This window comes from Cervus canadensis, chromosome 9 (genome assembly GCF_019320065.1).
Source record: "Cervus canadensis isolate Bull #8, Minnesota chromosome 9, ASM1932006v1, whole genome shotgun sequence".
In the NCBI taxonomy this organism is placed as follows: domain Eukaryota; kingdom Metazoa; phylum Chordata; class Mammalia; order Artiodactyla; family Cervidae; genus Cervus; species Cervus canadensis.
The window spans coordinates 69,043,651-69,071,082 of record NC_057394.1 but is presented as its reverse complement, the minus strand read 5'-3'; the positions used below and the strand labels follow the sequence as shown (position 1 = coordinate 69,071,082).

The following is a 27,432-nucleotide window of genomic DNA, read 5'->3' as shown; positions in this document are numbered from 1 at the left end:
TTTTTAGGGTACAGATGTATTAAAGGAGTTATGAGCAACTTCTAACACAGTAAACATAAAGACTTTTTCTTGCCTTTCAATGTTATGTCTTAGGAAAAGTAATTTGTATTTAAAACCAGAAATAAGCAGAATTTTATCTTTGGATTCTGATAGAATTTTTGTTTTGAAGCAGATTAAATAAACATTAAGTCATTTTATTATTTATCAGATCTTTGAGTTGTTTTGTTTAAAGCCATAATGTAAGCATCTTTTAAGTGCTTATTTTAAACAAGTGTGAAGATTGATATTCTTAATGCTAGGACAAGAGCATTGTATGTGTGTGAGGGGTATTCCTTGTAGTAGTGTCAAGTCATTTATAAAGAGGATGGAAACTTAATTCCTTTTCTGTTCAACAGTATGTAATTTAAGAGTACTAGTAGATTGGCTTTGATGGCACTGACAGTTTTCTGCCAATTAAACTCAATTCAGGTCTGCCTGTTAGGTGTATTTCATGCCTCTCTAAATCAGATTACAATTTAAGAGTGTGAAAAAGCTGAAAACTTGGACTCCTGTTGGGACACATTTGCCTAAGCCTGAGGCTGTTAGTTTTTTTGTAAATACCTTCATTTCATTATTTAGGTGTGTTCCATAAATAGTTATTATTCATAACTTCCACTTTGAAGCTTTGTTTTCAGGTGTAATAGAACAGATTTACAGTTTTTTAGGCTTGTATATTAGGAATAAATGTTGTGCAGTGATTGGAACGATACTGAAACTGATCTACTTCAAGGGAAGGCTACATTTTGTCCTAGACAAGGCTGTTTTGGTATATTTTTCCCCACGTTCTGTCTTTTCAGGTTGAATTACTGATTTTTCCCCCTTTGTTTTGTTTGTTGTGGTTTTGATGTTTTTTTTCCTTTCAGCTAAAGGAGCAGTCCAGTGGTTTTCAAGAAGTGCCAAAGTGCACTGACTGTCTCACGATGACTGGTGCCTCAGGGAGGGTCGTGATTCCTGGATACAGGATCGACCTGGTCCTGGATGTCACTTCAAGCAGTCAGATCGTGGGGAAAAGCCTTGTCTAATGGCTAGCCTTCCTCAAAAGTCTGATGCTAGTCATCTCGGAAGGCCTCAGAAAGAGCCTTAAAGGTGAGCAGAGTAGAGTGTAGTTCTCTCTGGGGGCTGTGACTATTTGTCGGAGAACGTGATTCAACACAGAATGACAACCCTAACCTGACAAATTCAGGTTCAGTTGGTAAATTCAGTTTATAAATTTGTTGAGCATGGCAATCAGACCTCAACTTTTGAGTTATAAGAAACCACCTTCCTAACCTTAAGGACCTATAAAAGGAGGAATGTGGTATTTCCTGGGTCCTTCAGAATCTTAGGTTAGTATCTGTTGTCTTAAATGGAAACAGCCTACAATCACAGCTGAGGAACACTTTTTACAAAAGCACTTTATGTTAAGTACCCGTGGATTTAAAAAAGAATGTAGTGAAGTATTCTATTAGCTTATATGTTTATCATCTTTCAATTATATATCAGGCAATTTGGCTTCAGGACTTAGAAGGGCAAATTGGAATTTGATTTGTCTGTTACACTGATTTTTTAAAAACCATAGGCACTTTTGAAGCAGTTCAGATATATGTAACACATATTTTATTGCATTCAACTTGAAGAATCAGTACTATCTGCAACGTTTGAATTACATTTTTAACCTCATAGAAGGTTCCTTAGAGATGTTTTGAGCATTTAGGTTTGAAAAATATTTCATGCCTGGCCTCTTTCCCTGTGCTTTGAAGCACATACAGAACCCAATTGTTCATATAATAATTGTGATTGCTAAATTTTCAAGTAAACTCTAAAACTTGTCTGTCCTAGTGAGACTTATTAGGTTTTTTGTTTAAAAACATTTTTTTAAATTGAGTCACCTGAAATAGTTAATAATACTATGGACATGCACCATCTCTAATGTATGTGCATTTTTATATTTAGTAATTATATATCACCGATGTATTAATATTAGAAAGCATAAACAAAAATAGAAGTTTTGAAAGATGAGATGAAAAAACTTACATAAAGGCAGTTGTGATATTTTCTTTCCCTTCACCATGCATCGTGATGTAATTCTGGTTGGCAAATTGTTTTTAAGGCCAGATAGTAAATATTTTAGACTTTTCAGCCCATATGGTCTCTGTTGGAACTGCTCAACTCTGCTGTTGTAGGGTAAAAGCAGCCACAGACAATACGTTAAATGAATGAATGTGGCTGTTTTCAATTAAATTTTTATTCCTGAAACAAGCTGTGGGCTGGGTTTGGCTGGAGTACCATGGTCTGCTGACCCCTGGAGTATACCCTGTTTTGTAGACCGCTGCCCTAGACCTTGCAGTTGTGTTACATTATATCTGCTGGGTCCTTTGACCTTCAGTTTTAGAGTACAGTGGGTCTTCATTATTGCAGTGAGCAGAAGTATAGTAGCAATCAGAACATATTGTTTAGTTGAACAGATACTTATTGAATACCAGTGATGTTCAGACACGAGGTTAGGTGCTGGGATGAGTTTGGTAAGAGAGAAAGGTAAACAGTTGAAGGCATGGTGTCAGAAGAAATTTGATTATAGCACAATTTGATTATTGTGATTAGAAATAGTTTGATTATTGCTGAGAAAGTGAGGCTGGAACTGGGAAATTATGTGTTAAGTTGGACTTTGAAAACTTAATGAAAGTTTGTAAAGTAGATGAGTACAAGAAAATAAAAGGTGATAGAAGAGAGCCTTGGAGAACCATGTATACCTTAGTAACTGATTGTTGGCAGAGTGTTCAAGAAAGAAGCAGCAGGGAATGAGACTGGACAGGTCAGCATGGCCCATAGTGTGTGAGGAAGAAATGGTCAGATTTGGATTTTAGAAAGACAGTGGCAGTGGTGTGGAGTATACGAGGAGTAACTATTTTGGATAGCCTTTTTTTTAAACCTCCTTGTAAAAGAGAACACATTGTTTGTGGGTTGTTTTATAATCAGGCACAAAAATAAACTTGGAATACTATTTAGCAATGAAAATAAATGAACTGTTGACATGCTACAGGGTGGATGAACCTCCAAAACATTATCCTAGGTGTGAAAGACCACATGTGGTATGATTCTGTTTTTTATGGAATATCCATAAAATAGGTTAGTGGTTGCCTGGGAATGGACTGGGGGTTGACTACAGATGGAAATGAGGGATCTTTTCATGGTGTTGGAAATGGTCTAAAACTGGATGGTCTAAAAATGATCTAAAAATTTACACCACTTTGTAAATTTACTAAAAATAATTGGATTGGATGCCACTTTTCCTTTCTTGAACTTGAAGTATAGTTGATTTACAGTGTTGTGCCAATCTTTGCTGTATAGCAAAGTGACTCAGTTTTATGTGTATATACATTATTTTTAAAATACTCTTCTTCATTATGATTTATCTCAAGAGATTGGATATAGTTTGGATTGGACACTTTTAAAACTGGTTGCATTTTATGGTAGGTAATTATAGCAATAATACTAAAAAATTAGACCTCACTTTTGAAATTGTTGGAGTAAAACATATTGTTGATTCCCAAGTAATTGCTCTTTCCTCTGAACAAATTATTGATCTTATACTGCTGGAACAAAAAAATAAAACGGTGTTTTTTCCTCTTTAAGAGTATACACTGCAACTGTAGAGTGTAACTGTAGAAACTACCAACTAAATAAATCAGGTTGTTACTAAATCTTATCTAATACACTTTGACTTTTATATTTAAATTTTTCCTTTCCTTATTAAATGTCAAATGAGGAGAACCATCTTAAATGCAGTATTGGATAATTCTCAAAAGCTAGAAGTAGCCTAAGGGAAATTTACTTCCTTTTTTCCCCCAAGGAAATAATTGCTAAAGAAAGAACCTGATGATTTAAAATTTTAAGTTTTTTCTTCAGTCTTAACATAGGAAATAAATAGAAAGAATACAGAGCAATTGGAAAATAGTTAATTTCACTCAATAAATATTTATTGAGGGGTCGGGAAGATTCCCTGGAGAAGGAAATGGCAACCCACTCCAGTATTCTTGCCTGGAGAATCCCATGGACAGAGGAGCTTGGTGGGCTATAGTCCATGGGGTCGCAAAGAGTCGGACACAACTGAGCGACTTCACTCACTCACGCAATATGTGCTAGGTACTGTTTCTTAAGAAATAAACAGTGAAAGGTTCTTATTAAGTGCTTTTATTCTTGGCTGCCAAAATTTATGAGATTGATTGTAGTAATTAAGAAAACATGTACAAAATTAGTTATATTACCTTTTATTGTTTACAAGATAATTTCACGTCTTACTAGTTCTGTAAGAGTGAAGAAAATGAGTCTTATTATAGCCGATCCCCAAGTAAGAGGCAGAGGTGGGACTTGACTGTTGGGTCTTATTTTTACTTGAAGTCCATTACTCTTCATACTGTAGTGTGGGATTGAAAGAACAAAACCACCAACAACAGTGCAGTAGTATTTAAGGACAGGCATATAGATCAACAAACAAACCCATACATTTTCGGTCAGTTGATTTTCGAAAAGGGAGATAAGACATTTTAATGGGCCAAGAGTAGTCTTTTCAAGCAGTGGTAGTGGACAGCTGAATATCCGCATGCAAGAGAGTGAAGTTGGACTCTTAAACCTGACACCATATTACAAAAATGAAGTCAAAACGAGTGGGCAGCCTAAATGTGAGAGCTAAAACCCTTGAAAAAAAAAACCTAGGCATAAATTTTCATGACCTTGGATTAATTAGACAGTGGTTTCTTAGACATAACACCAGAAACACAACCAAAAAAAAATTAGATAAATTTGACTTCATCAAAATTAAAAGCATTTGTGCTTCAAAGGATACTGTGAGGAAAAGACAGTAACAGAATAGAAGAAAATATTTGCAAATCATATATCTGATAAGGGCCTAGTATTCAGAATATAAAAGGAAGTCTTAAGACACAGAAATAAAAAGATACCCAATTTAAAAAAATGGGCCACAGATTTGAAACATTTTTCCAAAGAAGACACACAAATGGCCAATAGCATGTGAAAAGATGTTCACCATCATTATTAGCCGTTAAGGAAATGCAAACCAAAACCATAATGAGATACTACTTTATACCTACTGCAGTGGCTAAAACTTTAAAAAATGGATGAAGGAAATGTTGATGAAAATGTAGAGAAACTGGAACCCCCATTGCTAGTAGGAATATAAAGTGATATAGCTGCTGTGGAAGGTAGTTTGACTGTTCCTTAAGAAGTTTGCCACAGTACCCTGTGATCCCAGAGCACTGCTGCTTGGTGTGTACCCAAGAGAAGTGAGAAGATTTCCACATAAAATGTCTCATCAGTGTTATTTATAATAGCCAAAAAGTAGAAACAGTACAACGTTCATCAACTGTTGAATGGATAAAGAAGTGTGGTATATCCATACAATGGATATTATGTAGCCGTAAGAAGGAATGAAATTCTAACATACACTACAATGTGGATGAACCTTGAAAATATGCTAAGTGAAAGGAGTCAGACATAAAAGATTCCATTTAAATGAAATGACTGAATAATCAGTACCATACAAACAGAAATAATGGTTGCTAGGATTTAGGGATAAGAGGAGATGCTAGTGGGTATGCGGTTTCTTCTTTGCGTGATGAATATGTTCTGAAATATATATACACTCACATGTATTTTTTGAAAAACTGAGAATTGACATAACATTGTATTAGCTTCGGGTATATAACACAGTGATTCTATATTTATGTCTTGTGAAACAATCACTAAAATAACTTAAGTGAACACTGACCACTATACATAGAACAAAATTTTTTTGGTGATAGGAACTTTTAAGATCTATTCTCTTAACAACTTTCAAGTATACAATACAATATTGTTAACTGTAGTCACTATGCTGTATAACATCCCCGTGACTCATCTATTTTATAACTGGAAGTTTGTACTTTTTGATCACCTTTACCCATTTGCCCACCCCCACCTGCTTCCCTTGTGGCTCAGTTGGTGAAGAATTCGCCTGCAATGCAGAAGACCTGGATTTGATCCTTGGGTTGGGAAGATCCCTTGGAGAAGGGAAAGGCTACCAACTCTGGTATTCTGGCCTGGAGAATTCTATGGACTGTATACAACTGAGCGACTTTCACTTTAAAATAAGGAGCTTCCCTCATAGCTTAGTTGGTTAAGAATCTGCCTGCAATGCAGCAGACCCCAGTTCAATTCCTGTGTCAGGAAGATCCCCTGGAGAAGGGATAGGCTACCCACTCCAGTATTCTTGGACTTACCTTGTGGCTCAGCTGGTAAAGAATCTGCCTGCAGTGTGGGAGACCTGGGTTCAGTCCCTGAGTTGGAAAGATCCCTTGGAGAAGGAATGGCTACTCACTGCAGTATTCTGGCCTAGAGAATTTCATGAACTGGATAGTCCATGGGGTCTCCCAGAGTTGGACACAACTAAGCGACTTTCACTTGCCTTTATTTTTCTGATTGAGTTTTGGTGCCACTTAGGTGTTCTTCCTTTTCCCCTTATTTCCTACCTTGGAATATTTGTATTCCCTAATTGGGCATGAAAGTCCTTGATAAATTTATTCTAACTTTTTCCTTGATTTATTTGGTTTTTACTACCTGTAAGTGCTTCAACACTGAATTGACCCCATTGTTCCTTGAGTACATGACACTCTTTGTCAGAGCCTGTTCCATAATTTTGAAATGTTTCCTGTTTCTTTCCACCTTTCTTTGTCCAAAACCTACTCAGTATTTGTTGACGCACGGGTCAAATGCTCCCTCCTGTAACGCTTTCAGGCCTTTAGTTGTGCTTTCTTCTCTGCACTTTTAGGGGTTTCTTGTCGCTGTTCTCCCAGTTTATGTTCATCATTTCACTTGGTTACTTATCTTACTGCTACTAGACTTTGTGTTTAGCTCCTGGCAGGCCCCTTTAATTTAGAAACTCTTATCTTTTAAGTTTCAGAAATGTTCTTATTTCTTTAATGATTTTTTCCTTCCTTTGTCTCTGTTCTTTCTTTTTGGATGTCAGATTTGTACAGTCATCATCATCATTTATTTTTTTCTCATCATCATCATTTATTTTTTTCTCTCCCACTTTCATCTTTGTCTTTATTCATTTTAACGAAGTTGGTAAAGGGCTTGGCTTTTTGCTAAGTTTTATATCTTTTTTTGTTGGACTGAAATACGTATAACATAATCATTCTCAAGTGAAAAATTCAGTGACATTTAGTACATCCTTTTTAATAACACTCTCATACTAGGCAGACATATAAAGGTGCTGTAACAGTGTGTTGTTCTCTCTAATCCTAAGAAGCAGGTTCTAGGATAGGCAGATTTCTTTCACATACCTTTTCTCCATCAGATAATTTCATCTTGGGTATCCTTGGATTTTAAGCTGTCCTTGCATATAAACAGAAAAATAACTGAGGATTATGATTGTAGAAGGGTAAAATCTAAGGGAAAGAATGGTGAAGGACTAAATCTTCTACACATATTGGGAAGGAGGAAATGTAAATGAATCTCTAAGGGCCTGATAACTAGTTATATGGATTTTTTTTGTTGTTCATTATGGGTAAGTGCTAAGGCTGTATTATATTTGAGGAAGTAGATTTAAGAAGTACTCATTTTATTTGAGGCTTTTTTCCTCATCTACATCGTCCAAGCAGATCTGAGTAATGGGACTAGAATCGTACTTGATCCTGGAGGAGCCAGCTTCCTGTTTATTACATCACAAAGAGACATTTAGCATTGGTTTGATTAGAATGGGTGTTTCCCTGCCTTTAATGCAGTGTCTCTTTGAATGCATATTTTCTGCCACAAAGCAAAAGAATTGACAAACATCCACTTCAACTTTCAAGGATTCAGAAAAGCTTCTGGAAAGATACTGATTTTTTTAGGATATTGGTTTAGCTGCTCTAATTGGGACAGAAGTATTAGTGGCTTAAAATAGGAAGTTTCTTTTTCTCTGGTTAGTGGCCTGGAGGTACTGTGGTTCTGCTCCAGCCTATTGTTTAGGCCCTGGGTTCCATCTCCTTTGTTGCTTTTATCTGAATGGTTGATACTGGTTTTAACACACATCCTAGTTCAATACTTAAGCTGACTTTCAGCTTGTGGGAAGGAGTGAAGGATATGGAGGGCAGGCAGCTTCCTAGTACGGAGATGACCTAAGCCTTGTATATGGCAGTTCCTGTCAGAGTCCATCAACTAGAAGCTGGCAGAGTAGAAAATGGGATCTTTACTTGGGCGGCCATGTGTCCAGCAGAACTTGAGAGGTTTTGGTAAGAAGGAAGAAAGATTAGGCTTTCGAGGGCCAGTTTTTAGTTTCTGAAATAAAAGGGGTGGTAAAGAATTAATTATGCTTTAAAAACTTTGGGAATATCCTTATCTTGTAGTTCGACAGCTTGTTCTAAGTTCATCTTGTACATTTTGCCCCAGACCTGGAATCATACCAGATTCTGTGTACTTGGAAATGATATAAGAAACCATAACCTGGGTGTTGTTTAGTTGCTAAGTCATGTCCAGCTCATTGCGACCCCGTGGACTGTAGCCCACCAGGCTCCTCAGTCCATGGGATTTTCCAGGCAGGAATACTGGAGTGGGCTGCCACTTCCTTCTCCAGGGGGTCTCCCCGACCCAGGGATGGAACCCAAGCCTAAGTGTCACCTGCATTGGCAGGTGAATTCATTACCACTGAGCCACAACCACCTTTACTTATACATTCATTTACTGTGTACAGCTTCAGGATCTCTTATAAAAGATGTCTTAATTTCCTTCCTCCACCCTCACCTAACTTTTTAGAAATACAGGCATTCCAGTTGTCTTTCAGTTTCTCCTTCTCCTCCTTACTAAATACCAAAAAGAAAACTAACCTCTGACTCCATAAAAGGGGGGTGTTAGAGGTGATATTGGGCTTCCCTTGTGACTCAGCTGATCAATAGTCTGCCTGCAATGTGGGAGACCTGGGTTCGATCCCTGGGTTGGGAAGATCCCCTGGAGAAGGGAAAGGCTACCCACTGGAGTATTCTGGCCTGGAGAATTCTGTGGACTATAGTCCCTGGGGTCGCAAAGAGTTGGATACAACTGAGTGGCTTTCACTTTCACTTCACTTTCAGAGATGATATTTACTGTTGAGTTGGTGATTGTCCTCATGCCTTTGCAGAAGACAGAGTTAGGAAATAGATACTTTTTTTTTCCCTGAAAGAAAATATGTCATCCATTCATACCAATCTTTCCAATTTAAGTAGGTTTAATCTAAAGAATACTATTAAAGAATATGTTTGTGTTATAAAGATCCAGGTTTGAGTCCTCGCTCTGCAGCTAATTAGAAATGTAATCTTAACTCTTTTTTAAGCTTCAGTTTCCTCATCTTTAAAATGGGGATAATAACTATTTCATGGTTATTGTAATGATGAAATGAGAAAATGAGTGCTCAAGAAATTCTAGCTTTACTATTCTCTGTCAACCTACAAAAAGGAGAGACTTCTAATTTTTGTAGGGGTTAGAGAAGGCTTGCCCATGAAGGTAACACTGGTGCAATCAGGAAAGATCTGGTGTTAATGGGATGTAGAGATTTTTAGAAAAATATCAGGGCAAGAGACTCGCCTGGGGAGAGTGATCTGCATTAGTTAAGACTGGAGCATAGGATTCTGTTTTGATGTTTAAAAAGAGAAAGTAAAAAGCTTTTTTCCCTTATAGCATTTAGTGTAATGTGTAATTACATAGTAATCTGTGTGCTTATTTGATTAGTGTCAGCCTGCCTCCATGCCCCACAAGGGCAAGGACTCGCCTATCTTCCTTTTATTTACGAGTAGTCACTGCACAGAGTAGTCTCTCAGTTGGTATTCATACCCTAAATGAACTTTTCCAGCATTTATAACTACCGCAAAATTTAACATTTGATTATTTACCTATATTATCATTCTGTAGTTATTTCATTAATGCTGCCTTGTCCCTAGCACAGCTATAGCTATTGACCTAATTTCTTTAAGTTCAATGATATATAATGCGTTAATACTCTGCAGATTTTTGCCATTTATTTAGCCATTATCTGACAGCATTAGTTCTTTGTAGATTTTTATTCAGAGTGAATTAATGAATGAAATTGTTGGTGACTCCCATCTGGATCTCAGCATGTTGTGGAATGTGTGCCAAGTAATTTACTGTTAAAGAGTTTAAAGTACTCCAGCTATCCCTTATAATGAAGCCACTGGGTTGCTTTCATTTTGTTATGTTGCCTTATGTGGGAGAGAGCAAGGTGTATATAGTTAAATTAGCCTCCTAAGAATTGAGTCTGCTGCTCCCATGGAGGGGAAGAGAGTGTGTATGTACACGTGTGCATGTGTACGTGTGTGCTTGCATGCACATCTTCTGTGTCCCATGGGAAAAATTGAGAATGAATATTCTGCCCTGGATATTTAGAGAGGTGTTCTTAGAGAGGAGGCAGTGTGGTAATAGTGAAAGGCACCAGACTTCAAATTAAATGGCATATGTATTCCAGGGACTTTTCTTTCTTTGCCTTTTTTGCCACTAAATATATGGTACTCAAAATTTGTATTCGCTTATATTTCTTTTGTTGTTATTGTCCCCTTTGTGTCTAACTTCAATCTATATGTAATAAAATACAGCAATTTCAAGTATAAAACTTGATGAGTTTTGACAAATATAAACACTTATTAATAGCACTGTAATGCTATAAATCCCTGGAGAAGGAGATGGCAACCTACTCCAGTACTCTTGCCTGAAAAATCCCATGGACTGAGGACCCTGGTAGGCTACAGTCCATGGGGTCGCAAAGAGTCAGACACGACTGAGCGACTTCACTTCATTTTAATGCTATAAAATACTATAGCTATCATTCTGAAAAAGTTGTCTTAATGCCTTTGCAGTTAATTTCTATCACTGTCCCCTGGAAAACACTGATATGCTTTGTGTCACTGTGTGTGTGTGTATGTAGTTTTGCCTTTTCTAGAATTTCATATAAGTGGAATCATTTAGTATGTAGTCTGTGTCTGGCTTTCAGTTAGCATAATGCTTTTGAGGCTCATCCACATCATTTTTTGTTGTTGTTTACTTGTTTGTTTGTTTCTGCCACATAGCTTGGCATTTGGTCCCCAGCCAGGGATCGAACCCACACCCACTGCAGTGGAAGCATGGAGTCTTAACCACTGGACTACCAGAGAAGTCCTCATTCACGTTGTTGCATCTACCACTGTTCACTCCTTCTTATTGAGTAGTGTTTCACTGTATTGCAGTATTATAATTTGTTTAGCCACTCACCAAGGTAGAATAGTTGGGTTTTTTCATCCCCCCCCCCCCCGTACTATTATAATAAAGTCATTGTGTACATTGGCATGAGAATCGTTTTGTGGGCGTATATTTTCATTTCTCTTGGGTATATACTTAGGAGTGCAATTGGTAGGTAATATTACAAAGTGTATTATCTACCTTCATAAGAAACTGCCAAACAGCTAAAGTGGCTATACTGTTTTTGCATTCCTACCAGGAAGTGTATGAGAGTTCTAGATGCTCAACATCGTTATAAACTTGATTTTTTTCAGTCTTAAATTTTAGGCAGTATAGTGGGTTTGTAGTGGTATCTCATTTTGGTTAGTTTGCATTCCTTAATGACTGATGATGTTGCACATCTTTTCATGTCTTATATGTCACCTGTATATCTTTAGTGGAGTGAGTGTTCTGATTCTCTTGCCATTTTTAAAAAACTGGATTGTTTGTCTTGTTATTGAGCTATAAGAATTTTTCACATATTCTGGATACAAGTCTTTTATTGGATACATGTCTCAAATATTTTCTCCCAGTCTTGTCTGTTTAAAGAGCAAATATTTTTGTTTTTTTATTTTATGGTTTGTGCTTTCTGTGAACTATTTCAGAAATCTTTGCCAAACTCAATGTTACTAACTTTCTGCTGTCTTTTCTTTAAGGAGTTTTATAGTATGAGCTTTTACTTTTAGGGTCGTGATTCATTTAGAAATTTTATTGTATGATAGGAAGAAAGTGTTGAGGTTCACTTTTTTGACCCTGTTAACTAATTGTATCAGTGTCACTTTTTGAAAAGATTATCCTTTATGCATTGAATTGCTGTGGCATCTTTGTCAACTGGGCACTTATTTTAGTGTCTGTTTTTGGATTTTCTATTCTGTTTTGTTGATCTCTGTTGCTGTCTTTTGCCAGTACAACTCTGTCTACTGCTGTAGCTTTGTAAACCTTGAAGTCAGTTTGTCTCCAGCTTTTTCTTTTTTAGACTTGTTTTGTCTGTTCTAGGTCTTTGAATTTCCATGTAAATTTAGAATCAGCTTGTTAAGTTTTACAGGAAACACTACTGCAATTTTGATTGTAATTATATTGAATATCTAAGTTAATTTGGGGAAAATGCACATTTTGCATTATTGATTATTCTGATAAATGAGCAAAGTATGTATCTCAGATTAAAATTTTTTTTATTATTATAAAAAAAATTTTATTTGGCTGTGCTGGTTCTTAGTTGTGTCACTCAAGATCTTTAGTTGTAAAATGTGAGATCTAATTCCCTCACCAGAGATGGAACCTAGGCCCACTGCATTGTGAGTGTGCAGTCAGCCACTGGGAAGTCCCTTGCTCAGATTTTTTAAGTCTTGATTTTTCTCAGGAATGTTTGTGGGTTTTCCTTTTGTAAGTTTTGCACATATATTTTGATACTTTTGTAAATTCCTAGTTTTACCTTAAAATTTTGATTATTTGTTGCTATTACATAGAAATATATTTTACTTTTATATTTTGACTGTGAATTCTGTGACCTTCCTAAAATCACTTATTATCTAGTAGTTTTATCCACATTTCTTGATTTTTTTTTTTTTTTAATGTGAACTGTGAACATAGACTGTTTTACTTCTTCCCAGTATTTGTCCATTTTTTGTTTCTTTTTCTTGACTAAATGTACGGGTAGAAGTGGTGAGAGTAGACATATTTGCCTGTTTCCAGTCTTGGGGAATGGGGTGGGAGTGAAACCTTTCACCATGTAAGTGTGATTTTAACTGTAGTTTTTTTTTTATTCCTTGTATCAGATTGTGGAAGTTCTCCTTTGTTCCCAGTTTGCTGTTTTTTTTTTTTTTTTTTTTAATTATGAGTATGCAGTTTTGTCAGTTTTTATGCACATGTTGAGGTTATATGATTTTTCTTTTTTAGTTTTGTTAATATAGTGAATTACATTGATTAGTTTTTAATGTTAAGTCAACCTTGTTTATAAGGATTTCTCTGTAGCTCATATGGTAAAGAATCTGCCTGCAATGCGGGAGACCAGGGTTTGATCCTGGGTCGGGAAGATCCTCTGGAGAAGGGAACGGCAACCCACTCCAGTATTCTCGCCTGGAAAATCCCATGGACAGAGAAGAGAACCTTGGCAGGCTGCCGTCCGTGGGATTGCAAAGAGTTGGATATGACTAGTGACTAACACTACTAGCCTTGTTTATAAATATATATAAACAGACATAGGAACTAAGAAAGCAGCAATCTGAAATTACTTCAAGTCAAAGAGGAAAACACATTTTTAGTAGTGTAACACTATTAAACACAGTATAAACGTCAGGTAAAAATCCAGATATGTAACAAGGATGTAGCAAAATGGGAGAATGTGGGTGTAAATCTTGCTTTTTTCCAGAACCTGCAGTTACTTAGACAAGTTTTTCAATCTTTTTGTGTCAAGGTTTCCTTACCCTCCTCCTACCCCTAAAGGATAATTCTGTATTTGTTTTGTTTTAAGAAATGTTATCCACCCTTTCCCTACCTTCTCTGCATTTTGAAATCAGGAGACGTTTGTTAGCTTTCAGCTGGACTCTACAGACTTGTATCTGCGCATATTGACACCCATGTGTGGATCATTCTGCTCTCACTTGGGCTGAACTGTTTGCCTTCTTAGCATTTCATGTCGGGGTACATTTTTATATTCTATTTAAAAGAGTTAAAATGTTTCGGTTTAAGTAACATGAATATTTGACTAATGATGACATTTATACAAGAGCTAGTAGTAAAAGCAAGACTTCTCATTCCCTTTCCACAGAGGCTTTTAATTGCTTGCATTTTTAATTGTTGTGTTATTCACATATGTCCAAATTAAAAAAAAATTATTTTTGAACTTTTAAACATACACAGAAGTAGAGATTAACCTCAGGAACCCTTCCCTAGCTTCAGTCATTAGCCACATTTTGCTGGTCTTGTTTCATCTGCTCTGCCCCTGCCCCATACACATTTATACAGTTAAATACACAATATGCATTTTTTTTTTTTTTTTACAATATGCATTTTTTAGGGGGATTATTTTAAAGCAAATTCCAAACATTTCATTTTACCCTAAGTACTTCTTTATGCATCTTTAACATGTAAGCGCATGTGCGTATAAACACACACACACACACACTCTTACCTGCAGTGTTCTGTGGCTCAGCAAAAAGTTATTTTAATAGATTTTATTAAGTTTAATTTACAGTGTACTTACTTTTAATTGAATTAGTTTAAATTTAATTTCTCTTTAGATCTTAGCAAAAAATTTAAGGGGTTCAATGAATAATACAATATCCAATTTATATCCCGGTTTCGCTACTTGTCTCACAAATGTTGACAGTTGTTTTGTTTGAATCACAATCCAAACTTGCTTCCCCTGACATCTGGTTATTATGTTTTAGCCAGAAGTCTCATAGTTGTTTTTTTTTTTAATATTTATTTATTTGGTTGCGCTGGGTCTTAGTTGCAGCACATGGGATTTTTGATCTTCATTCCAGCATCAAGGATCTTTTAGTTGCAGCATGTGGGATCGTATTCCCTGCCCAGGGATCAAACCCTGGAGCCTTGCATTGGGAATGTGGAGTCTTAGCCACTGGACCAGGGAGTCCCTCCCATAGAAGTTCCAAGAACATAAATTTGTGTCCCTAATTGTTCTGTAAAAAAAACTTTAAGGAAATTATTTCTTTACAGTGAATTAGCATTGAAACAAAAAATATGATACACACATATGTACCTATGGTAAAACAGGCAGTGCAATATATAGGCAGTTCAAATTGTGAAATTTCTGAGAAGAGAGGTAAAACTTTCAAAACTATGATATGGTATTATGACTCTTACCAATTATGAATAACTATTACTGATGAATCCAACACCTGTTTAAAGCAGCTTTTTAAAAAGGAGAAGCGTTTTTGTCATCTAGTAATTTATCTTTGAAATGAAGAGAATATATTCTAAGGTTAATCAAATAGGAACTGCAAATGAAATTCTAGTAGTCTTTGATGTAGACTTGAAATGACACTCTTCAAACTAAAGGTGCCATAAAGAGGTCAAGATCATAAGCACAGGCTATAAACTATAAACTCTGGTGTTCTGCTTAACTTCTGATGGCCAGAAGGGATTCACAAGAACCTTCAGATCCAGTATGGAGAAGACTTAGATGCAAACTCTGTGATACTCAAGATGGTACGAACTTCTGTGGTATGGAAGAAGAAGAAGGGGGTTTATGCAGCTTGAGGGGCAATTATGTGCTGCTGATGGAAGAAGTTTCATTTGTTTCATGTTAAAGTTTGGGGAAGCAAGGAGATACATTAAACTGCTGATATACCTTAGACTCTATAAGTTATAGGTGACAAGTATGTTGGAGGATTGAATGTGATGATTTAAGCAGTGTGTCAAATTAAAACCCTGGCATACCCTTCAGTAAATGACAGATTGTCAGCCTGTTAACTTGCTGTGTGATTTGGGGCGATATTTGGTATGAACAAAAGAGATCTTTAACTTTTTATCTCTCACTCCATCTTTGATTTATGAAGAAAAGGTTATTGTTATTCTTAGGGGGCACAGTGTATTTCCAGATGATAGGGATGTATATAGCATACTGAAGAAAGTTTGGTTGATAAGTGTTTATGCTTGAAGCATTAAATGCTCTCAGTTACCTAGGAAATAATGATTCTCAAACTGACTTGCCAGGCTTTTACTGTATCTTTGTGTTTTAAGTTTCTTTACCAATGTACTTTAAGTTAGCCTTCTGATCTAATACTTTATAATTTATTTCATTTTAAATGTTAGATTCCGAAGGACTTAGGATACTATTTAACAGTTGTATGTGGTTATATGGTAGAGTTGGTAACATTATTGTGCATCTTTTAAGAAAAGTGCTCTTTTTCAGAGTGTGTATGTCCTTTTGGAACTTTAGTTTCTCATATTTTGAAAAGTCATGTTTTGTATGTTATAGTAATTTGTTCTCATTTGAACATGTTAAATCATTACTGTATTAGTGGAGGTGGAGAATTGTCAGAGCCTTGGGGGTCATATCATAATCTGTATTTTTTCCTCTAATTGTCTTTGGTCTTGGTCCCTTGCTTTTTGTTTTCATTAATTTGTTTCTTGCTTTCTTTCTTATTCCTTTTGCCTTGGTGTTATTCTTAAACTATTATTCAACTCCTTAACTTGTCTTGGTTTCCTTCAGTCTGTCTTTCTCTGGCTATAATTACTCTAAAGCACACAATTTAGGTGTATTATTCCACTTGTTCAAAATATTTCTTTTTATTGTCCACTAGATTTCTCAGTACCCGTCACAGTTAAGCCAGTTACCTTATTTATCTGTCCATCTATCCATTTTATTCATGCAGCCATATTTATTGAGTTTCTTCTGTGAACTGGACACTGCTAGGCTCTAAGGATCAAGTGGTAAAACAAGCAGGAGCTCTGCCGCCTTGGGTTTAGTTGAGAAGACAAACATTTAATAAAAGTATCATGTGGTAACAGTAAAAGTGCAGTGATCATGTATCCTACAAAAGGGAGGAGTATGTACTGTGAGAACTTATAATAAGGGCATACTAGATCTAGTCAAGAAGGTCACTGAAAGCTGAGATTTGAAGAGGTGAGGGGCATTTACTACACATAAAGTGGGAAGGCTCATACCAGGTAGAGGCACTGTACAAAGGCTCTTTCCCAAGGGGAGTGTTTTGAGCCTGAGGGACTAGAAGGCGGCTAATGCCATTTGCAGCATAAAAGAAGAAGGATCATTGTACAAAATGGGAAAGAAGGTTGGGCTTGACCACACAAGGAGTTTTGAGACCATGCCAAGTAATGTTATTAGTATGACTGTAATAGAATGTCTTCCAAGGGTTTTATCTGGAGAGAAGGGGGTGGAGGAGTGGAAGACAAACGGACAGTTGGGAGACCAAGTTAGGCATTGTTACATTAGTTCTGACAGCAACTTGATCATGGAGGTTAGTGATAATAAAGCAGAAAGAAGCAACAGTTGCAAGAAATATTTAGAGAGTTAAATCAACCAAATTTGCTGATGTATAGTGCTTTTGGGGGTATACGGAAGAGGGAGATGGCTTCTTGCAAAACTGGATAGATTGTGGTGCCTTTCACTGAGCTAAGAGATCTTGAGAGAGTAGTTCCATTTTGGTTGGAGGAAAATCATGAGTTCAGTTTTGAGCAAACTGGGTTTGAAGTACCTTTGAGCCATTTGGAAGGGAATGGCAAGTAGATAGAAGAATATTTGGTACTCAAAAGAAAGATCTAGGCTGGACATGTACAATTTTAAAATACTGAGTGTAGGTAGTATTTGAAGCTGTGAGTAAGTGGATTGTGTGTTTAGACTATAAACTGACCAAAGCTTAATGCTGAGCCTTGAGAGACTGCAGTGTGGAATGGCTAGGTATTAGAGGTGGAGGGGAGTCGTGGGGTGGAAGACAGAGGAGCAGCAGGAGCAACAGAAGCAGCAGAGAAAACCATGAGAATATTTCACGGTGAAAGCCAATGGAGAGTGTCTTTCTAAAGAGTGGTAAATAGTTTTGAATGCTGCTGGGAAGCATAACAAATCATGCTAAATCTTAGTGACTTGAAACAGTAACAGTTTGTTTCTCAAAATATTTTGAGTTGGCTTTATTGAGCTGGGGGCTTAGCTGGGGCTGGCGGCCTTGTTTACATGTCTGGAGCTTTGGTGCTCACCGTGGCCGGGGCACTAGCTTCTTGTTTCTGTCATGTCTGTCTCTCCATAAGGTATATCATCGTGCAAGGGTCTAATTCATGCTGCTTTTCCCAGTAGCTGGATCTCAGTGCCTTGACAGGGAAGCTTTGAGGCCTGTTAAGATGTAGACCTGGAATACTCTCATCTACCACCATGGCCAGAACATGATCACCGATGACTTAGTGTGGGAGTTGTTTTAGTAGAACGGAAAGACTAGGAAATGATTAGCAGATGAAGAAAAATTCCTTATTGTGCCCCTGTATTTTCTCTAAAGTGTGTGTTAGTCACTCAGTTGTGTCCGACTGTCCTCTCTGTCCTCTGTCCATGGAGTTCTCTAGGCAAGAATACTGGAGTGGGTTGCTTTTTCCTTCTCCAGTATTTTCTCTAAACTTGACCTGAAATAGGCTACTAATTTCCTGAATGCTTCCTGTTTCTCTCCTCATATGCTCATTTCCTCTGAATATTATTCCTCTCTCCTCCCATTATTAAAATCCTACTATTCTTATTTTTCCCAATTTTATTTGGAGTATTGATTTATAATGTGTTTTTCCTATGCAGCAAGGTGAATCAGTTTTACATATACATGTATTCACTCCCTTTTTAGATTGTTCTCCCATGTAGTTCGTCACAGAGCTTTGAAACAAATTCCCTGAGCTATGCAGCAGGTCTTTATTAGTTATCTATTTTTAATATAGGAAAATCTTACCCATCCTTACAGTCTTCAGTTTTTCTTTGAATGTTGCTCTCCAGCAGTTCTGAATTTTAGTTTAGTTTTTTATCCAAGTATTTGTTATTTCTTGCCTTTTACGTCTTTTATTTTAACCTTCACTCTGCATATGCCCTGTAATCTGCAAAAGGTTCTAGAGTTTCAGTAAAATTTTTATTCTTCAAAATAACTCAAATGCTGTTTCCTTGGAGCGCCTTTGTTGGTTCATCCCCCAAATAGTCAATTATCTATAATCAGTTATTCCTCTGTACCTCATGCATGCTTTTACTGTTGCACATATCATAACATACTACTATTATTTATTGTTTTTGAAGGTAGGAAATTACAGTGTCTGCTGTGTTGCCTTTCATTAAATAATTTCTGAGTTACAGTTTGATTTGTGATCCCCATTCTTAATTTTTAAGGAAATGCCCTGCATGGTAACAATTAAAAATTTTTTGTTAGTAATGACCTAATTACTTCTTTGTTACTGTGCCAAGTTCATTGGTATTAGGCCAGTGCATTAAACTATAAAGATGGGTAATTGTTTGGTGTGTGAGGTAAAAAATGTTTATGAGAGAAAAATACTTGGCCACACTGTTTGTATCTCTAAATTCTAAGACTAGGATTTATGAGGTTGTATTGTGTGGCCTCAGTAGAAGTACGTCATGTGTAAATCCTCATTACGAGTACTGTACGCGGAGCTTGATGGAGGAGTTGTGATGGCTTCCCTGCACAGCGTGGTTCTCCTTGCTCTAGGTGTCAGGTCAGTGCTGCAGCTCATGTCTCCATGTGTGTGTGGGTACATACAGGGGACATAGAGATCAGCTGGTTTCATACAGTGGGGCAGAACAGTACTTTAGCTCTGGGAGACGGGCCTAGCTGGTTCTGAGACCCACCACAGGCCGGCAGTGGGCCCTGCGTGTGAGGGCAGGGGCACGGCTCTCGCTGGCGGGGCCCTGTGGTTGTGCTCGGCGGCGCTCGTCCCGCTCGGCCCGAGTGCGGGCCTCGGGCAGTGGGGGTGGGAGGGGCGCCATGTGTCTGCAGTGGGCACATGCTGGGGGGACGCACAGAACCAGACCCCTCTGCCTGCCTTCTCTTAAACTGGACAGGGGTAGGCAGCCAGGGAAATGGGTCACTAAAACTTAAGATGGGAAGTATGATTATTATTAAAGGGTTTATAGTTTGAATTACTTCAGTAGTAGAACCAGCTGGCAGAACATCCAAAAGCAAGGGGAAACTTGCTAAGAGTTAGTACAGATGACATCAGTCACCTGACTCTCACGATGGGCTCAGGTGTGATCATCATCCAGGAGTCAGTCAGGTTGTGTACCAGGAAAAAATCTCTTTGGGTCCTGAATTTAAAATGTTTTTAAAAGAAATTTATCTTCTTTTACTGTTTGCTGCCTTCAATTTATTTGTTTTTTACATTCTGCAAGTTTAAAAAATAAGTATTAACATATGAGAATCCTGATATTGAAGTTTTTAAATTTTTTAATTGGCTATCATCAAGTGAGCTAGCTAAAACTTTCTCTAAATCTTATTTATTTGGCTTGGTATTGTCCTTATTAAATCCTAAAATAATGCCCTGCTTGTGGTAGGCAGTCAGTGAATAACTAAATAAAATTTAAGTTGTTCCATAGTCCAGCCTTAGCAAAATTATAAATAATTACCGACTGAACCATAAACAGATACAAAACAAGTTAAGAGAAAGTTGCACATTTTTAAGTACCTAAAGTTTTGAGTATGCTCAGTGATAGACTCTCTCACCATCCTAATCTGCCCTTTTGTTTTTTATACCTATGGAGAAATAAATGGTATATATATTTTTAAGAAATTCAGGAAAGACTAAAAGGTGAAAGGACAGTAAGAGATAGTTCTCCAAAGGAAAGGAGGAAATGTAGGACAGTCTTCCTTAGTTTAAATTGAAGTTACATTTCCTTTTCTGTCGGCTACTAAGGTAATGTAAGAAACCTGGAATGGTGAGATCAGTAAAATTAATCAGTTAAAATAGTAATACAGAAAACCTCAATTGTATTCAAGTAAAAATAAAACTTGAAAAAAAAAAAAAAACTTGGTTAGTATAAATAGTTTTCTTTGCTTATTAGTCCATTAGACTGAAACTTTGCAAAGTACAATTTTATGAAGACCCTAGTAAAGACCAGTGATGTCATGGTTATGGGTAAGCTATTATATTATTGAATTTCACATGATTTATCCAGTTTTTAAAATCTGCAGTCCTTCTTTGATGCTCTGAACTTGATTATATAGCAGGGTTTATTTAATCCTGTGTTTTCCAAACAGGTATCTTCTGACACACAATCTTACATTGTAGCTTGTCTATAAACTGGGCATAGTAATAGTACCTACCCCACTGGTTTGTTATAAACAGGTTATAAATACGAAAAGCTCCTAGAATGATGCTTGACACATACATAGTGAGTGCTCATTATGCAAGCAGTTGTTATTATTATTTACTTTTGTTGTTCTTATTACCTGTGTACGAGTACTGGAAGTGAATAGCAAAAGGGGAAAAAAGTGCCTCTTTCCATCAAAGAGTCATGGGGGACTGTGGTTTATAAAAGAAAATCATTCTAAAATGTTTATAAGATTTATGATTTAGTGGTTCAAAATCACTAGATTGATTCAGAAATGGATGATTGAGTGTGTGTGTGTGTGTTTAGAACAATGTCTGCCATATAATAGTTACTATAGTATAATTGTTGTTAATTAATTTTTTTGCATTATCAGGTATTTGAATTTGATTACTCTCTTACTAAAGTTTCCTGCAATTAAGTCTGAGAAAACAGCTTTTATAAAACTGTTTTTCTGTCCAGTGTTCAGAAATAAAAATCCTAATAAATATTTTGGTAGCCAGTACTATGACTTTCTGTCTTCTTTTTGTCAGCTTCTCCTTAAACACATTTATAAAACTGATTTATTTAGGAGCATGATCCCTGTCCTCAGAAATCTTGGAGTAGAGGAACCATGTTTTTTATGTATCTTTAAGTTCCCCGATCCCACATGCCGAATATTTGGTAGGGGCATAAAAACCGGAGAACAAATATAATTTTCAAGAAATATTCTGTCTTATAGTATATTTTAATAGCCAGTTAAGTAGAACTCTGTGTAGAGTCCTTATGAATGACTGCGCTTTGGGGCTAGTGATTATATCTGTATGTAATAGAGGTGTATATGAAGTTTTCTTGTGTTTGATTTTGTTGTAAAATAATACTGCTATAAGAGAGGTATAGATAACTACTTGAATGGATAATTTACTGGGTTTACATATTAATTTATTCTAATACTCTGGATAAGACTATGATATAAACGTTTCTTGCCATATTTGGCTAGTTTAGATTTTTTTTTTTTTTGAGGATTTTTAAAAATTTTGTGAATAAAACAGAACGTTGCAGATAACTGAGTGCTGTTTCTTTTCTTCCCCGACTCAGTTGTTATTTCCCTCCCTGTTCCCCATCTGAGAAGCAGAAATTATCATGAATTTGGTGTGTAGCCTTCCATTTCATGTTTTCTTACTTTTACTCTATGTGTATGTTATATATATGTAAAACTACTCTTTTAGTAATTGTTTAGTAGTGCATATAAATGCCATCTTGGTGTCTCATTTTGCATCTCGCCTTTAAGTTGTGTTACCTACCTGATGATCAGTGTATTTGAGTTTCTTTTATATATTTATAGGCCATATGGGTTTCCTCGGGTATTTTGGGTTTTTTTTTCTTTCTTTTTAGCCCTTTTTTAACTTTGGGAATTATTTATTCATATTTATTGCACATTTTTCTAATGGTTGATTTTATATTTTTCTACTTGATTTATGTGCTCTTTGCCTTGATTTTCCATATATTCAGAAAGACCTCCCTTTGTGATTATGAGACATTGCTAGAATTTGAACTGTAGACTTTGGGTTTGAAGTAATTCAGCCCTCTTGAGTATTCACTTTTTAAGCTAAAGCATTTTATCTTTTTCCTGTACCTGTTTGCTTGCCATCACTCCTTACTATTTTACTAGTACATTTCAGTTACGGGGAATTTTTTTCCCTCCTCTTTGGTGATGAGGGTGGTAGTGATATGAGAAGGCAGAAGTAATAAGAAATAGAAAAATGAATAAAAATTTGACACGTTTATAAAATTAATACAGCTATGTGTAAAATATACTCATGACCCTTCTTGGTTTTTTGTTTTACTTGAAATACATTCTTGATCTAGCATTATGTAGCCAATAAACAGATAATGCTCATTATTATCTGATGAGGGGTGGGAGTGTATGTACATGGTAGGGGTCTACTGTCCTATCCACCATTATACATGGGGTCTCTACAGTGCTGTTAGCCACTGGATTCTTGAGCCAGGGCCAGATACTGTTACTTTCCAGAGCTCCTGCACTAACAGTTGAAACCTTCTTCCTCCAGCGCCACTGGTGCTTTGATATTTATCTTCTGGCAGGGTGTGGCAGCTGATGGCAGCAAGGGCTTGGAGTTCCCAAGCTGTTTTGCAAGTGTCACAGAACCTTTAAGGTTAGAAAACCTTCCTCAGGGAACATCCTGGCCCAGATTTCTTTGAGCGTCTCTAACTTCTGTCTTAAGAGTAGGATCAGTGCCAGATGCAAAGCTCACAACTCTTGGCCATGGGCTTGAAGTCTTGGCTGACTTGATAGAGGAATCTTGCAGGAGGTTCTCTTGGCATGAGTCTTGTGGAGAGAGGTGCCATTTTAGTAGAGCTTCACTAGGAACTCTTCTCTTAGAACTGAATCTGATTTTTTATTTTTAATGGTTTAATATAAGTCAGTGAAGAGACTTGAGTTCTTAAGTCAGTGTAGACTGACTTCAGCCCCTAATTTATCAAGTTCAGAAATCTTTGAGGTCAGAATTAGAAAGGCTATAAGCGATACAGTCATCTTGCTTTTGACAAAAACAGTATAAACTCTGGCAATTAATTTGGAAGTGATATTTTAAAATGTATTCTGTATTTAAAGAAAACTCCAGTATTTGAATAAATCAGTCCCTGTGTACACTGATCTGGGATTTCATATCATTTAAAAAAATTTTTTTTTATAAGTGATAAGGATTTTTGTTTTCCTTAGCACTGTATCATTATCACACTTAAATGTTATTAATAATCCCAGTAATATATATTTTGAATTTTCCCAGTTGTCTCAAAAATCTTTGCTCTTGTTTTGTCTCTTATTCTCTAATGGTTCTGGCAACCCTCTCCACCCCCATTCTTTGCTGTTTCCTGCCCAATGGCAGGTTTCATTGAAGAAACCAGGTCATGTGTCCTGTAGAGTGCCCCACATTCTGAATTTGACTGACTGCTCTCTGTGGTGCTGGATAAGTCGATCCTGTATCCTCAGTAGTCCCTGAGGGACTACCAGTAAACTGGTGGTTGGAACTGAAGGCTTGGTTAAATTCAGATCCAACTTTTCCTTCCTTTATTCTTTCCTTTCAATGTTGTGTCCTTCCATCATGAGGCACATACTGTCTGGTTGTCCCCACTTACTTATGCATGAGACTAAGGTCTGGATCTCCTGGTACCTTGTGACTCTGTTAGTACAGAGGTACACATTAGAATCACGTTGAAGCTTTTTAGATTTCTTAAGAATCTTAGATTGTGATTGAGCAGGTCTTAGAGGGGTGGGGAGAGAACACATGCAAGAAACCCCAAACCCTCTACCATTACTTAGATGGATTACATTACCTTTGGTACATTTACAGTATAACTGGAGTGACACAATTTAGTTTTAGCAGATGCTTTGGGAAGATCTATGTTTCATATGAAATGAAGCCTATTTAAATCATTTAACTGTGGAAACATTTGAGGTGTGGTGTGATAGAAAAAACACTGATTTGGATTCAGGAGGCCAAATCATTTATTCTCTCTGAGACCTGTTTTTTAATTTACATCTAGAAAATAGGAATCCTAAGATATTTATCATAGGCTTGTTTTAATGATTAAATGAAACAATTAATTTGGAAGCAGTCCCAGCACCTAGTGGTGAGTTATACTGAAATCTGAAAAGCATTACAGAAATAGATTTATTTTTTTCAATTAAGGTCTTCAAAGTAAAGCTTAAGAAAATTGAAGTAATAATATCTTACATGCTATTTCATATGTATACACACACACACACACACACACATATATATGTAAAAGCTTTTGTTTTTGAGCTTATTTGAATGATAGGAGACTCATGATGTAGTTACAGTAAGTGTAATAAATGTAGCCTTTTTGGGAGACATAGTGTGTGGAAATCTTTTTTTTTTTTTTTTCCCCTTTCAGCTCCATTTACCTCTTAATTCTCCTTTGCCTGGAAGTGAATTGACCAAGGAACCTTTTCGTTGGGATCAGAGACTCTTTGCATTAGTGTTGCGGTTGCCGGGGACGATGTCCGTAGAATCAGAACAGTTGACAGGTGTGCCTTTAGATGACTCTGCAATCACACCAATGTGTGAAGTGACAGGCGGTAAGTTTTTTACTGGCAATAATTCAGTGACTTAAGCAGGTTTTATCTGAATGTTTTTAAATGTGCATTTCAAAAACTCCGTGTTTGTTTTGTTTAACAAATTACTATTAGAAGTTACTAGACATAACATGGTTTTAAAACTACATTGATGAAGGTCTTTGATCTGTTGAATAAGATGCAAATACTGTTGGGTCTGATAATGCATGATAATTTTTTTCTAACCATAGCAAATACAAATATTTGAAGTTGTTAAACTTATTATCTACAGATTGCCAATGATTTACAAATGCCATAGAATTATTTTCTCTGACAAAACGTTTTAAGAATCACCTCATTATCCATGTAATGATTAATGCCTGGTTAAGTACAGTTTTACCCAGAGGCAAAGAGGAAGTGAGATAGGTTAGAGGAAAACAGGTAGTGAACTCTTAACCGGCTGTGCTAAGTGAACATTCGTGAAACTCTTGAAACAGAAGATGTAATAGACTCAGAACTTCTCTATGGTGGAGTTGGTTAACAGGTGGGTTAAATTCATATCGATGAGCATCGAGTGCCTACTGTGTACCAAGCACTGTCCATGCTTTAGGACTTCATAGTATATATGACAAGCATGGTAGTCTTGCTTTCATGGTGCATTGTAGTTCTCTCTTAAGGAATTAATTAATGGTAAAATGTCTAGGTCTGGCGTACCACTATTTTCATTGGTGTCCTGGGTTGTGGCATAGTCTACATGCACTGTCAATGCTCTGTTGAGATTCCATCATAGCCAGCTATGTAAGTCAAAGGAAAACAAGGTCTAATTAATATTTTAGGTGCCTTTCTTCTAGTATTTTGTGGATTTTGGAAGCCTGCAGATTTAACAGATGAAAAAGAATACCCTACATAGATAGGTATGTGAAGTAGATAAGTTAAAAGATTCAGAAATCACCATTGAGGATATCTTTCAGTGACCCAGAAACCTTAGTTGTTGGTCAAAGAATTAGGGAGCTTTCCACAAATATATATCGTGAACCTCTTCTAACTTTGCTTCTCTTCATGCTCCTGCTAGCAGTAATGGGAAACTGCTCAAATGCCACTCGTTTTCTTATAGTATGCTCTCTCCTTTATTTTCAATGAATGCTGACTAAAAAGTGTTTTGAGGATAAAACCACCAAAAAAGTAAAAATAACCAAAAAGCTAATATCCACTGGTGGTGTACTGTCCAAATATGCAATCATTGTTAACAATTCTGTGCGTTTTTAAACAATGATAAGAGTAGTGTGTGTGCATTTTATTTTTTCCTTTATAGAGTAATTTATGTTCATTAAGGAAAAATTGGAATGAAATTTGCATGTGTTGCCAAAGTGATTGATTAATATTTTATTCTATTTTTAATGTATACCTTAAAAATTATATAATTGTCATTGTAAGCATTTTTCTTTTATTATCAGGTAATTAATGAATACTCACTCGATGCCAATTAGCTGTTTTTGATCATGGGAATACAGCAGGAGCAATAGACAGAAGGCTTACATTTTTGGGCTGTATGACAGATAAAATGATGTAAAATGAATAAATCATATTTCAGAGAGTTCTGCTTACTATCAAATAAAGAAACAGGGTGAGGAGGGTGCAGAGGGTAGTGAGGCAGAGAATGAGTATTCCTGGAAAGTCTTCTGAGGAGGTGACTTATTTTAACCATAAACCTAAAGGATATGCATACCCCAGTTTGAATCAGTTTAAAATACTGTATGTCCTTGGAAATTATTATACTCTTTGTCTAAAGAATTAAAGAAAGCAACAATTATTCTTTTATAAATTATATTTGCATATCTCTAACCTTGATGTAAAGTCACTTGTTTGAATGGGAATTAAATCAGTCCTAGTTGTGTCTTAAAAATATTAATCCCTCTAAAATGATTGTTGTAGCATCTTCATCAACCCTCTCTCCTTTGTAAAATTGAGGTATAATTGATACAACATTTTAATTCCAGGGGCACAACACAATGATTTGATATTTGTATAAATTATGAAATAATCACTGCAGTAAGACCAGTTGGCATTTGAACAGAACTCTGAATAATGGAGTAAACCATACGAAGATCTCTGTAAAAGAATTAATAGTAAGAGAAGGATCCCGCCCTGTATTTTGGGGAGCAACAGGAAGGCTGATATGGCTAGAAGCTTATGTAGGGAAAAGTAGAGAATAACAGGTTAGTTTCAAGAGGTGGGCAAAGGCCAAATAGTGAATAGCCTTTTAGACTGTAGTAAATATTATTTATTT

General features: G+C 36.4%; 1 protein-coding gene across 4 annotated transcripts in view; it reads left to right on the top strand.

Annotated features, from left to right (window-relative positions):
- The window catches only part of INTS6 (integrator complex subunit 6), a 78,968-nt gene that overhangs the window by 28,364 nt on the left and 23,172 nt on the right, over positions 1–27,432 (top strand). For 2 of the 4 annotated variants that reach the window (XM_043477434.1, XM_043477433.1), the window contains one exon: positions 24,986–25,169. The exons of 1 other annotated variant lie outside the window; for it this stretch is intronic. In XM_043477434.1, the coding sequence (XP_043333369.1) occupies positions 24,986–25,169 (184 nt within the window). Of the gene's footprint in view, positions 1–902; positions 1,126–24,985; positions 25,170–27,432 lie in introns of all 4 variants that reach the window. One more of the 4 variants, XM_043477436.1, reaches the window with a different exon arrangement.